This window comes from Hippopotamus amphibius, chromosome 16 (assembly GCF_030028045.1).
Source record: "Hippopotamus amphibius kiboko isolate mHipAmp2 chromosome 16, mHipAmp2.hap2, whole genome shotgun sequence".
NCBI classification, from domain to species: domain Eukaryota; kingdom Metazoa; phylum Chordata; class Mammalia; order Artiodactyla; family Hippopotamidae; genus Hippopotamus; species Hippopotamus amphibius.
In genome coordinates, this window is record NC_080201.1 from 47,711,554 (window position 1) to 47,725,263 (window position 13,710).

The 13,710-nt window shown below is 37.6% G+C and overlaps 2 protein-coding genes across 8 annotated transcripts in view; one reads left to right on the forward strand and one right to left on the reverse strand.

Annotated features, from left to right (window-relative positions):
* LOC130838796 (zinc finger protein 567) overlaps positions 1–11,689 on the reverse strand; it is a 30,810-nt gene extending 19,121 nt beyond the window's left edge. For all 7 annotated transcript variants that reach the window (XM_057712357.1, XM_057712352.1, XM_057712358.1 and 4 more), the window contains exons 1-2: positions 11,584–11,689; positions 9,640–9,713 (exon numbers count right to left, since the gene is read on the reverse strand). In XM_057712357.1, the coding sequence (XP_057568340.1) occupies positions 9,640–9,713; positions 11,584–11,620 (111 nt within the window). In that variant the 5' untranslated portion in view covers positions 11,621–11,689. The remainder of the gene's footprint in view (positions 1–9,639; positions 9,714–11,583) is intronic.
* Positions 11,690–13,410: 1,721 nt separating this feature from the next.
* Positions 13,411–13,710, forward strand: part of LOC130838801 (zinc finger protein 461-like) — a 38,968-nt gene continuing 38,668 nt past the window's right edge. The window contains exon 1 of the mRNA XM_057712390.1: positions 13,411–13,469. The gene's annotated coding sequence lies outside the window, so the exon portion shown is untranslated. The remainder of the gene's footprint in view (positions 13,470–13,710) is intronic.

Below are 13,710 nucleotides of genomic sequence, written 5' to 3' on the forward strand. Positions count from 1 at the left end.
AAATAAAGGTGGGTTTGGGGTTCTCCTTCAAGAATGGCAGAATAGCTCTTATTTGACATTTACTGCAGATAACAACTCTAAACTCCAGAAAAATAGAGTCCACCCCTCAGTATCCATGGGGGATTGGGTCCAGGACCCCCTGCAGATACCAAAATCCCAAGATACTCAAGTTCCTTATGTAAAATGGTGTAGTATTTGCATATAATCTATGTATACCCTTCCATATACTTTATTTTTTTACAGTAATTTTAAAAAATTAATTAATTGGCTGTGTTGGGTCTTCACTGCTGCATGTGGGCTTTCTCTAGCTGTGGAGAGCAGGGGCTACTCTTCATTGCAGCACACAGGCTTCTCAGTGCAGTAGCTTCTCTTGTTGCAGAGCATGGGCTCTAGGCGTGTGGGCTTCAGTAGTTGTGGCACATGGGCTTTGTTGCTCTGGGGCATGTGGGATCTTCCTGGCCCAGGGATTGAACCTGTGTCCCCTGCATTGGCAGGCAGATTCTTAACCACTGCACCACCAGGGAAGCCCAATCCTTCCATATATTTTAAATCATTCCTATATTACTTACAACCCCTAATACAATGTAAATGCTATGTAAATAGTTGCCAGTGCAGCAAATTCAAGTTTTGCATTTTGGAACTTTCTGGGATTTAAACAAAAAAATTTTCTGTCTGTGGTTGGTAGAATTCATGGATGTGGAACCCATGGATACGGAGGGCTGACTATAGAAAACAACTGTATGAAGGCATTGTAAACTGACACAAACAAACTGGAGAATAGGTTTTATACTTGGAAGAAGGGAAGTACAATAGAAGAATTGCCAATTTACACTACTTGTAGCCTGAGGGCAAGTACCAAGGAGACATCACATATGTCAAATAAAATTCAGGTGGAAACCCATGGTCCTACTGGTTTGAAGAAACGAAAGAGAGAATTTAGGACAACAGCAGCAACTGGAAAGGAAGAAATCCTGCAGAAATGAAAGCCAGAGGCAGGGGTTGGGGGGCCCAAGGACTTTGAATAAACTTTATCCACACCTTTAGCTAATACCTCAATTAGGCATGCATGGGCCAGAACTCGAGCACCCTGGTTAAACATAAAAGAAATAAAGCAGAGATTCAATCTGTCACCAATCAGAGAGTCTGAAGTTTGAGATGTGATTTCAGCCAACTTAACTGTCTAACAAAATGAATTAACTTCTATGGAAATTTACTGCTACAGAAAATTCTCTTTTGCCATAAACAACTAAAAAATTGTAAAAAAATATATTAAACCTATATTTTCAAGCATTGGCCAGCTGACAGCAGAGAATGGTGAGCCCTACAAGAAGGAAACAAAGTAAGCTTTATGACTGTCCCAACTTACTACATAGAAGCAATTTCTAGGTCATAGCACAGGGAGGGAAAACACAGAAGCCAGCAGTCTTCCTGAGTTGAAGAAACAGAGATGGGAGACAAATGAAAACAAAAATGCAATGATCCCAAACCTATGGGACACAGCAAAAACAGTTCTAAGCAGGAAGTCTAGAGCTATACAAGCTTACCTCAGGAAACAAGAAAAACCTCAAATAAATAACCTAACCTTACACCTAAAGGAACTAAAAAAGAACAATCAAAACCCAAGGGTAGTAGAAGAAATCATAAAGATCAGAGCATAACTAAATGAAACAGAAACAAAGAAAACAATAGCAAAGTTCAATGAAACTAAGACCTGGTTCTTCAAAAAGATAAAGAAAATCGATAAACTTTTAGTCAGACTTATCAAGAAAAGGGGCCCAAATTAATAAAATCAGAAACCAAAAAGGAGAAGTTACAATTGACATCACAGAAATACAAATAATCATAAGAGATTACTACAAACAACTATATGCCAATAAAATGGACAACCTAAAAGAAATGGAAACATTCTGAGAAATGTATAATCTCCCAAGACTGAACCAGGAAGAAATAGAAAATATGAACAGACCAGTTACCAGTAAGGAAATTAAATAATAAAAATTAAAAAATTACTATTATATTAAAAATAATATAATTAAATAATTAAAAGTAATTTAAAAAGTTTCAACAAACAAAATTCCAGGACTAACTAGATAGCTTCACAGGTGAATTTTAACCAACATTTAAAGAAGAGTTAACACATATCCTTCTCAAACTATTCCAAAAAATTGCAGAGGAAGTAACACTTTCAAACTCATTCTATAAGGCAGTGTCACCCTAATACCAAAACTATACAAAGACATCAAAAAAAGAAAATTACAGGACAATAACACTGATGAACACAGATAAAAAGATCCTCAACAAAATATTAACAAACTGAATTCAACAATATATTAAAAGCATCATACACCATAACCAAGTGGGATTTATTTCAGGGATGCAAGGATGGTTCAACATCCATAAATCAATCAATGTAATACACCACATTAACAAACTGAAGAATAAAAACCAAATGATCATCTCAATAGATGCAGAAAAAGCTTCTGACAAAATTCAATATCCATTTATGATAAAATAAAAAAACCTCTCAAGAAAGTGGGTATAGAGGGAACATGCCCCAACATAATAAGGCCATATATGATAAGCCCACAACAAACATCATAATCAATGGTGAAAAGCTGAAAGCATTTCCTCTAAGATCAGGAACAAGACAAGGATGCCCACTCTCCCCACTTTTATTCAACGTGGTATTGAATGTCCTCGCCACAGCAATGAGACAAAAAAAAAAGAAATAATAGGAATCCAAATTGCCAAGGAAGAAGTAAAACTGTCACTGTCTGCAGATGACATGATACTATACATAGAAAATCCTAAAGATGCCACCAAAAAACTACTAGAATTCATCAGTGAATTCAGTAAATTTGCAGGACAGAAAATTAACATACAGAAATCTGTTGCATTTCTATACACTAATAATGAACTACCAGGAAGAGAAATTAAAGAAACAATTCCACTTACAAATGCATCAAAAAAAATAAAATACCTAGGAATAAATCTATCAAGGAGGTCTGTATTTGGAAAAGATCTGTATTTGGAAACCTATTAAGACACTGATGAAAGAAATCAAAGATGACACAAACAGATGGAAAGATGTACCAGGTTCACAGACTGGGAGAATTAATATTGTTAAAATGACCATACCACCCAAGGCAACCTACAGATTCAATGTAATCCCTATCAAAATACCAATGGCATTTTTCACACAACTAGAATAAATAATTTTAAAGTTGTATAGAAACACAAATACCTCAAATAGCCAAAAGAACCTTGAGAAAGAAGAGCAGAGCTGGAGGTATCACACTCCCTGACCTCAGAGTACACTACAAACATAGAGTAATTAAGACAGTATGCTACAGGCTTAAGAATAGACACATAGATCAATGGAACAGAATAGAGAGCCTAGAAATAAACCCAGGCACTTATGGTCAATTAATCTACAACAAAGGAGGCAAGACTATACAATGGAGAAAAGACAGTCTCGTCAATAAAAGTTGTTGGGAAAACTGGACAGCTACATGTAAAAGAATGAAATTAGAATATTTTCTAACACTGTATGGTTAGTTTATAAAAATAAACTCAAAATGGATTAAAGACCTACATGTAAGACTGGACACCATAAAACTCCTAGAAGAAAACATAGGCAGAACACTCTTTGACACAATTTGTAGAAATATTGTTTTGGATCTGTCTCCTCAGTCAAAGGAAAAAAAGTAAAAATAAACAGATGGGACCTAATTAAATTTTAAAAGCTTTTTAACAGCAAAGGAAACCATTAACAAAATGAAAAGACAACCTACAGAATGGGAGAAAATATCTGCAAATGATATGACCAATAAGGGGTTAATATCCAAAATATATAAGCAACTCATACAACACATAAAAAACAAAACAAAACAAATAACCCAAATAAATAACTGGCAGAAGACTTGAATGGACATTTTTCCATTTCTCTGTATTCCAAAACACAGAGATGGCCAACAAGCACATGAAAAGATACTCAACATCGCTAACATCAGAGAAATGCAAATCAAAACCACAATGAGCTATCACCTCACATTGGTCAGAAGGCTATCATCAAAAAGACCACAGACAACAAATGCTGGCAAGGACGTGGAGAAAAGAGAACCCTTCTACACTGTTGGTAGGAATGTAAACTGGTGCAGCTACTGTAAAAAACAGAGCTTTCTCAAAAAACTAAAACTAGAACTACCATATGACCCAGCAATTCCACTCTTGGGTATATATCTGAAAAAAACAAAACCACTATTTCAAAAAGATACACACGTCCCAATGTTCACAGTGGAATTATTTACAATAGGCAAGATATGGAAGCAACCCAGGTGCCCATAAACAGATGAACAGACAAAGAATATGTGTACACACACACACACACACACACACACAGGAATATCACTCAGCCATAAAAAAGAATGAAATTTTGCCATTTGTAACAACATAGATGGACTTGGAGAGCATTATGTTTAGTGAAGTCAGACAGAGAAAGATAAATACTGCACATTATCATGTATATGCGGAATCTAAAAAATAAAACAAATGAATGTATATAATAAAAAAGAAACAAGACTCACAGACATAGAAAACAAACCAGTGTATACCAGTGGGGAGAGGGAAGGAGGGAGGAGCAAGATAGGGGTAGGGGATTAAGACGTATAAACTACCATGCATAAAATAAATAAGCTACAAGGATATACTGCATAGCACATTGAATATAGCCAATATTTATAATAACTATAAATGGAGTTTAACCTTTAAAAACTGTGAATCACTATGTTGTACACCTGAAACATAAGTAATACTGTAAATCAACTATATCTTAACTAAAAAAAACAAGAAAGAAAGAAAAGAAGGGAGATGCTCTAAATTAAGACATTTAAGACATTTCCAAAAAATTAAAATTAAAGATAAATAAATACTAATCATAAGAACGCCAGACTGGCTATAATAGCATCAAACAAGATCGATTACAGAACAAAGAATATTATCAGGGATTAAGCGAGGCATTTTATAATGACAGAGGGGATCAATTCATGAGAAGATATAACAATCCTAAATATGAATATACCTAAAAACAAAACTTCAAAATATAGTGAGTAAAAACTGGTAGAAGTGAAAAGAAAAAACAGACAAAGCCACAATTATAATTTAAGACTTTGACTTTCTTCTCTGTAATTGCTATAACAGACTGAAAATCAATAAGGATATAGAAGACTTCACCATTGTAGTCAACCAATTTGACCTGATTATTTAGAGAATACGCCATCCAATAACACTAGAATATACATACTCTACAAGCGCACACAGAACATTCATCACATGGAACTATAATCTGTGCTGCAAAAGAAGTCTCCATAAATTTAAGAAGAATGAAATCATATACTGCATATTCCCTGACTGTAACAAAATTAATCCGGAAATGAATAACAGAAAACTATCTGGAAAATCTCCAAATACCTGAAAATTAGACACACTTCCTCTAAACAACCAATAGGTCAAAAAGGAAATCGTGAGAGATATTAGAAAATATTTTCAACTGAATGGAAATGAAAATACAACATGTCTAAATTTGTTAGAGGGAAATTTATAGCATTAAATGTTCTATTGGGAAAAAAGTCTCAAATCAATCAAGCTTGCATGTACAAAACAAGAAAAAGTTAATTAAACCCAAAGTAATGAAAACGAAAGGAAATAAAAAGTGTAAGAGCAGAAATGAAGAAACAGGAAACAGAAAAACAAGGAGGAAATCAATTAACTAAAAGTTGATACTTTGAAAAGATCAGTGAAATTGATAAACCTCTAGCCAACTGACCAAGGGAAAACTAAGAGTCACAAATTACCAATAACAGGAATGAAAGAGTGGCACTGCTACAGATTAAACAAACATCAAAAGGATAAAAAGAGTAGATTTTTGAATAACTCTGTGCCAATAAATTTTATAACTTGGATGAAATGGACAAATTCCTTGAAAGACACAAATTATAAAAGCTCACTAAAGAGAAAAAAAAAATGGTAACATTAACAGCCATAATTCTACTAAGGAAATTGAACTGCTAGTTAAGTACCTTCCCATAAAGAAATCTTCAGGCTCAGATGGCTTCACTGGTGAATTCTAACAAACATTTAAGGAAGAAATAAAAACAATTTTATACAAATTCTTTCAGAAAATAAGAGGAGCGAATACTTCCCAACTCATTCTGTAATATAGCATTACCTTGATAGCTAAACTAGACAAAGATATTACAAGAAAAACCAATTCTTTATGAACTAGACAGAACAATCCCCAACAATGTATTAGCAATTCATAAAGCAATATATGAAAAAAGAATCAATCATGACCAAGTGGGGTTTATCCTAGGGATAAGCTGGTTTAGCACTTCAAAATCAATCAATATAACTCACCATGTTAATTTAAAAAGGGAAAAAGCCATATAATGCAGAAAAACCAACAGATGCAGAAAAACTTTTGACAAAATTCAATACCCATTTGTGATAAAAACGATCAGCAAACTAAACTTCTTCAACCTGATAAATCTGATAAAGAGCATCTATGTAAAACTTATCACTTATGTGACACTTAGTCAAAGGCCAAATTTTTTTCCCCTCAGTCAGAAATAAGGCAAAAAATGTCTGTTCTCACCACTTATATTCAACATTGCACTAAAGGTTCTAGACAATGTAGTAAAGCAAGACAGAAATAAAAGGAATACAGATTGGAAAACAAGAAGGACAACAGTAATTATTCACATACGACATGATTCTCTATGTAGAAAATCCTAAAGAATCTACTAAAAAATTACTAGAATAAGTTTAGAGAGAATGCAGGTTAATATACAAAAATCAACTGCATTTTCATATACTAGCAATAAACAATGGGAATTTGACATAAAAATGAACAGCATTTAGAATAGCATAAAAAAATACCTAGGTATTAATATAACAAACATTTGCAAGATTGGTAAACTGAAAACAATCATTACTCAGAGAATTTAAAGATCTAAATAGGGACTTCCCTGGTGGTCCAGTGTGTAAGACTCCATGCTCCCAATGCAGGGGGCCAGGGTTCGATCCCTGGTCAGGGAACTAGATCCCATATGCATGCTACAACTAAGAGTCCGTGTGCCACCACTATGATCCACATGCTGCAACTAAAAGATCCCACGTGCCACAACAAAGATCCTGTGTGCCACAACTAAGACCCAGTGCAGCCAAAAAATAAATAAATATTAAAACAAAAATAAGTAAATAAATAAAGATCTAAATAAAAGGATATGCGCATCATATTCATGAACTGGAAAACTATATTATTATTTTTATTATTATTGATTATTATTCTTGAATTTAAACTGTTAATGCATATTTTAATATTTTCCTCTCCCCTAATGGACTGTCTTAAACATTCTTCTAATGTGCTTTTGGGTCTGATGCTATGAAAACTGTAAGATAAGACTTAGTTGTTTAATGTTATTGGTACAGGGTTTGTGTTTGGGATGTGAAAAAGTTCTGGAAATAGATACTGGTGATGGTAACACAACACTGTGAATGTACTTAACGACACTGAATTATATACTTAAAAATGGTTAAAATGATAAAAACAAACATCCATAAGTGAGCACGGGGGTGGGCACTGGGAGGATTGGAAAAGCAGCAAAGGTGTTAAATGAGAAGACAAGTTACCAGTATGAGAGAGACACCCATGGTGATATCACTGGGGATAAAGGGAACTAAAATATAAGGAATAAGATTCACCACTAAATGGTCGTGCAGTGGAAAGGAGACACTTAACTCAAGTTAGCTGTATTGGCAGGTGGGTAGGGGCTGGGGCCATAAGCAGATTGAGGGGGAAAAAAAAGACTAGAATGATAGGAGATAAAGAAGTATATCTTGGGCATGTGCCTGAAGCATCTGTGGAAGACACAGGTGATGATATCTAGTTGAAGGCTGGATACAGTTAAGACACCCACGGCAGATTTAGGATTAAAATTGTTTGAGCATCATTAGAATAACAGTGGTAGATTATGAATAAGAACAGGAGACTATAAAGCGAAGAGAATCAACACAGAATCTGGAGAACACCAGTATTTAAGAGGTCCAATGTACACAATGGAATATTAGTCATAAAAAAGAACAAAATAATGCCATTTGCAGCAACATGTATGAACCCAGAGATTGTTACACTGAGTGAAGTCAGACACAGAAAGACAAATATCGTATGATATCACTTATATGTGGAACCCAAAAAAGGGTACAAATGAACTTATTTACAAAACAGAAGTAGAGTCACATGTAGAAAACAAACTTATGCTTACCAGGGGATAAGGGGAGGGGAGGGATAAATTGGGAGATTAGGATTGACATATACACACTACTATATATAAAACAGAAAACTAATAAGAACCTACTGTATAGCAAAAGGAACTCTACTCAATACTCTGTAATGGCCTATATGGGAAAAGAATCTAAAAAGAGTGGAGATACATGTATGTATAACTGACTCACTTTGCTGTACACCTGAAACTAACACAACATTGTAAATCAAGTATACTCCAATAAAAATTAAAAAAAAAAAAAAAAAAAAAAAAAAAGAGGTCCAGGTATAAAGATGAATGCTCTGCAAGAAAGAGCCATAATAATGTCTTTGAAACAAACAGCAGAACACTCCTGCTTCGGTATGATGATCTAAGTATAAACATTTACTTCTCTTGCATCTGAACTTAAAATCAGAAGAAATTTAAAAATAGGAATAGGGGCTTCCTAGGTGGTGCAGTGGTTGAGAACCCGCCTGTCAATGCAGGGGACACGGGTTTGATCCCTGCTCCAGGAAGATCCCACATGCCGCGGAGCAACTAAGCCCGTGCGCCACAACTATTAAGCCTGTGCTTTAGAGCCCATGAGCCACAACTACTGAGCCCATGTGCTGCAACTACTGAAGCCCAAGCGCCTAGTGCCCGTGCTCTGCAACAAGAGAAGCCACGGCAACAAGGAGCCTGCGCACCGCAACGAAGAGTAGCCCCCACTCACAGCAACTAAAAAGAAAGCCCGCACACAGCAAAAAAAAAAAGACCCAACACAGCCAATAAAATAAATTCATTAAAAAAAAAAGGAATAAATCTATAACCCATACCACAGGTTTTTAGGAATTATTAGCAGCTATGAACAGAACTGAAGGACCAAAGAGGAGAAATACAGGATTCTCGGTTTCTGTACACTCTGCCAAGCATTGCTCCAGTCTCAAAAGCCTCAAGACAGGACTTCCTGCCACTTACTAATAGCAATCTATTAATTCCATCTCCATCTTGACTGTTTTTAACTTTGCAAGACAGGTTCAGACAGTAATATATTGTCATTTAATTTGAGGAAATGCATTTCTGTTCTAGCTTTGCTCCTGGGAGAAAACTGAGAAAAGATGTTGAATGATTATACCCACTTATGTGTGAACATTGGTTAAAATTAGAAGGAGCGCTTGTCGAAGGTAAAGCTTATCTCACCAATATGGGAACAAGTGGGGACTGCTTTCCTGAAGGTGAAGATAAACAGGAGGATTTTAGTACAAGAAAGGCAAATGCTCAAATATTCTTTAAAAACAAAAAAACTATTTCAGAAAGGAGAGAGGAACCATCACCTCACCTGAGCCATGGTTTTGAGATTTGCAAGAGATGACCAGTCTTCCTTCGGGTTCTTCTTTAGCAAAGCAGCAGTTCCTAACAAGGCAAAATCAAGATGAAAAGAAGCCACATGTCACCACACATGCGTTTCAGCTCTTACAACTTATGACTCAAAATTGAATCCTTTTCCCTTGCTTTGGTGCTTGTCCCACTCTGTACAACCCACACCAATATGGGGCAGGGAGATAAACTAGACAAAAATTATTTTAATCCCCAAAGCCAGAGATACAGGCTCTTGGGACAATGGGTTAGATTTTGGGCAAGCCCCCCACTCCTCTAGCACTGTCTTTTCTCTCCTAACCTCCCTACCGCTATTAACAACTTCCAAGCTGTTCTCTATTTAGGCTCTATCCATTTACACCATGACCAGCAATACATGAAAATACCTGTTACCCCATACCCTGATGAGTTCTACTGATACAAACTTCTCGATGCTTGCCAAGGTATACATTGTGATTCTAGTTCTTATTTTTCTTATTACGAAAGAAGATAAGCTTCTATTCATAAGTTTAAAAAGCACCTTAGTTTTTTTCTTTTCTTTTTTCAATAAAAGACAGGCAAGCCAGGCCAAGCCAAGCAGCCAACTCCCCAGTCTGCAGCCACCGCCAACCCCGGTGGCCACCACTTCCGTCCATGTTCAGTTTCTTGTCTGTGAAAGGTCTCATGATTTTTTCACTTTTCTATTAACTTAGTTTTATGTTCTAGATTGATATTAGATCTTTTTTAAAAGGAAGGAAATTAATCCTGTAATTACTTAAAATAATTTTTTTAGTTTCTCTTTATCATATATTTTCTTTATATATTTGAGTATATCTGGACTTTAGTTCCACCGATATGATCATTTAATTGCCTGGATTACTCTGCAGTTACAATAACTTTAAAACATATTTCAGTATCAGGTAGGCCTATTTCCCCTTTCATTATTTGTCTTTAACAATTTCTGTCTTGTTCATTTTCTCCTAAGAACTTTAGGAAGTAAGTTTTACTGAAATTTTAGTGAAACTCCATGAAATGTTAGGGAGTTTTGACACTTTATCATGTGTCCCCTGTCCTTTTACTTAAGTCTTTAACTTTTGAGCTCCTTAGGAACATCAAAATTTTTTTTATACATCATGCAGTCTTCTGTATCTTATATTTTGATGGCTACTGAGAACTTTCCATAGTTTTCCAACACATATATACACATATGCACATACACATATATGAAACCTATTGATTTGTTAACATCTTTTCCAGCAAACCTCTGAGTTTTCTAATTGTTGTCACTGTTTTGAACAGGATGGTAACTTAGAAATTTTTCTGCCTAGACGCAGCAGATGTCCCAAAGGTGGTAAACAAAACAAACTTTCAATTGTCCCTCATTCCAAAATAAAGTCTTGTAAAGCAGCTGACTGCAAAGTTTTGCTACCATTAATGTTTTTTTTAGCTCTTTTTTGGAATATAATTGCTGTACGCTATTGTGCCAGTTTTTGCTGTACAACAAAATGAATCAGCTATATTTATACATATATCCCCATATTGCTACCATTAATTTTTTTTTTCTTTTTGCTACCATTAATTTAACTTCTACTTCAAGATGCTGCACGGGCTGAGAAAAGGGAATGTTTCTTTAAGAGAGCAAATTATTTTTAGATCGCAGTTTTCTAGCAGAAAGAAAAGTAGGTGCTTCTCTCTCCCTTATAATAAACGAGGGGCCCTTCAGATCCTGATGCCACTATAAATCAAAGTGATGAGAGAATCTGGGGGGAAAACGTACATGTTTCCAGGATTTGGGCGGGGGGCGGGGTGGTAGTGACTAAGGTGGCTAATTCTCGCCTGAGCTCCAGATGGGGAACCCACGGATGGAGCATGCCTAGGTTGGCTTGGATCCTGTCCAAGAGGACTGACAGAAGAGAACAAGACATACCAGAGTAGGTGGGCCACTGCATGCCAAGAGGAGGCATCTGGAGAAGTGGCTGTGTCCATGAACAGGGAACTGTATATGGAAGTTCCCAGCAGTGGGGTCTCTCAGAAGGTAAGATATGACTTACACTAAATTACAGTGGTACCAGTCATGTTAGCCTCTTCTTGTCCCTGACTTCTGACTTCTCTTTTCCAGTTCCCAATCCATTCCAGCTGGAAACTATTAACCTAGAGGGAGTAAAGAGTGACAAAAATAGAGGTTGAGGAATTAGAGAAGAAACTGATGTTTTCTTTCGCACAGCAGACTTCAAGCAGGAGGGAGAGGTTTTGCTTTTAAAACAAGTTTGAAGTATTGATTTCTACAATGAACATTTTATTCGGCTAAATGAGACTGATCTTGTGTTTAAACGTTCAACAGATTTTTTATCTTCACAATGACTGAAGAAATTACTGAATCTTTATTGTCCAGGAATTCACCCAAATAGAAATCTTGAGAGTAGCAATTATGGGAGAAAGTTTTTTGTGTGCTCCCAATGGTGTTCTACTTATGTCAACATACTGGTCATTAGTCAATATGGGGTTTTCCAATATACAACTGTTTCTTTCATCTGAAAATTATTTTAATTTTACCTCCTCCTCTCTGTTTTTAAAATCTCTTTTTTTACTTGTCTAATTGCCAGAGTCAAATTCTACAGGCATATAAAATGGCCAGTATTCAGACAATCTCAACAATACATAGTACTTAACTAGTCTTGCCTCTACTTTCTCAAATGCTCCATCTCAGTCACACAATCAGCCAGACACATTCATAGTCACCGTGAATTGTGCAATTACTTGTGTGCACAAATACTTCAAATTTTGACATATTCAGTTATATCACCCACTACACAATCCAACCCCATAGACACACACGTCATGCATAATCTCACAGAGCCCTTTACATACTTCTACACAAAGAATTTTACTCACAAACCTCTTACTGTTGCCTCTCCAAAGTCGCATACAGAACACCAATCTACTCGCACCTAATTTAGAAATTAGACACACGCAGAGACCCTCTCACTTTCATAAACAACAGGTTCCACAACGTCAAACAGAGTAACACACGTCCACACACAAGAGCAGGCACAAAACGCTACACAAACAGAACGCCTGTGTGTGCCAGGCCGAACTCACACCCGCCTCGGGCTCCCTGTTCCCTCCTCGGCGTTCCCAGCCCTGGCTCCCGGTTCCTTCCTCTGCCTAGGTTCTCGCTTCCCTCCTCGTTTTTTCTAGAGCCCGGATTCCTGCTTTTCTCCCCGGCCTTCTCTCAGCCCAGGTTCCCTCTTCTTTCGTCGCTTTTCCCATCCAGGTTGCCACCTCCCTCCTCGGCAATCCCCACCCAGTCCCGCAATCACCAGCCTGACCAGCGCCCGCAGGAGCCCCCAGCCTCTCCTTCGACTACTTGCCAGCCGTCTGCGCCTGCGCACTCCGGCTCGGGCTCTACCTCCCAAGGGTCTCCGCGGTTCTGTCTTCGCCCCGGCGGCCTCCGTGCGCGCCTTCTCGACATCCGGGCTTTTGCGGCCTTGAACTACATTTCCCACAGCGCCTGGGCCGCTTTTGAAAAGAACTTTGATCTTTGGTTCATCTCTGGTTCATCTCCGAGATCTTTGCAGTCGTCGCGCTCCGAGTGGTAACCAGAGTCTGGGCACGGCGGGCACTCACGGTGAGGACGCCCCCACCCTCTGGCGCATGGAGGGCGTGCGGAGCCTGGAGCTCAGGCCTGTGTAGGCGTGTTTATGTGTGAGCGGTTGTGGCCCTTAACGAGGCGGGGTGTGTGCGCGGTGGTGAGGCCGTGACAGGTGCAAGATGCGGGACCCTTTGGGTGGCCGTGGTTGGCAGTGATGTGAGGTAGGTGACACTGTGGGGCTTGAGACCGCCCTTCAGAAGACGGCGCAGTTGTTACCTAGTGTGATGGAAGAGGCTTTTGATTCTGTGACCGGGTGGGAGTTTGGTTGTGTCACGGGGTAGAGCTTCATTTCTGCAGTTCTGGGTTTAACGTCGGGACTGAGGGGGTCTATTGAATATCTCCCTGAGAGTTTACCTGTACCTGTAAAGACGACAATGTCTATATTAACCGGAGTCGCACTGA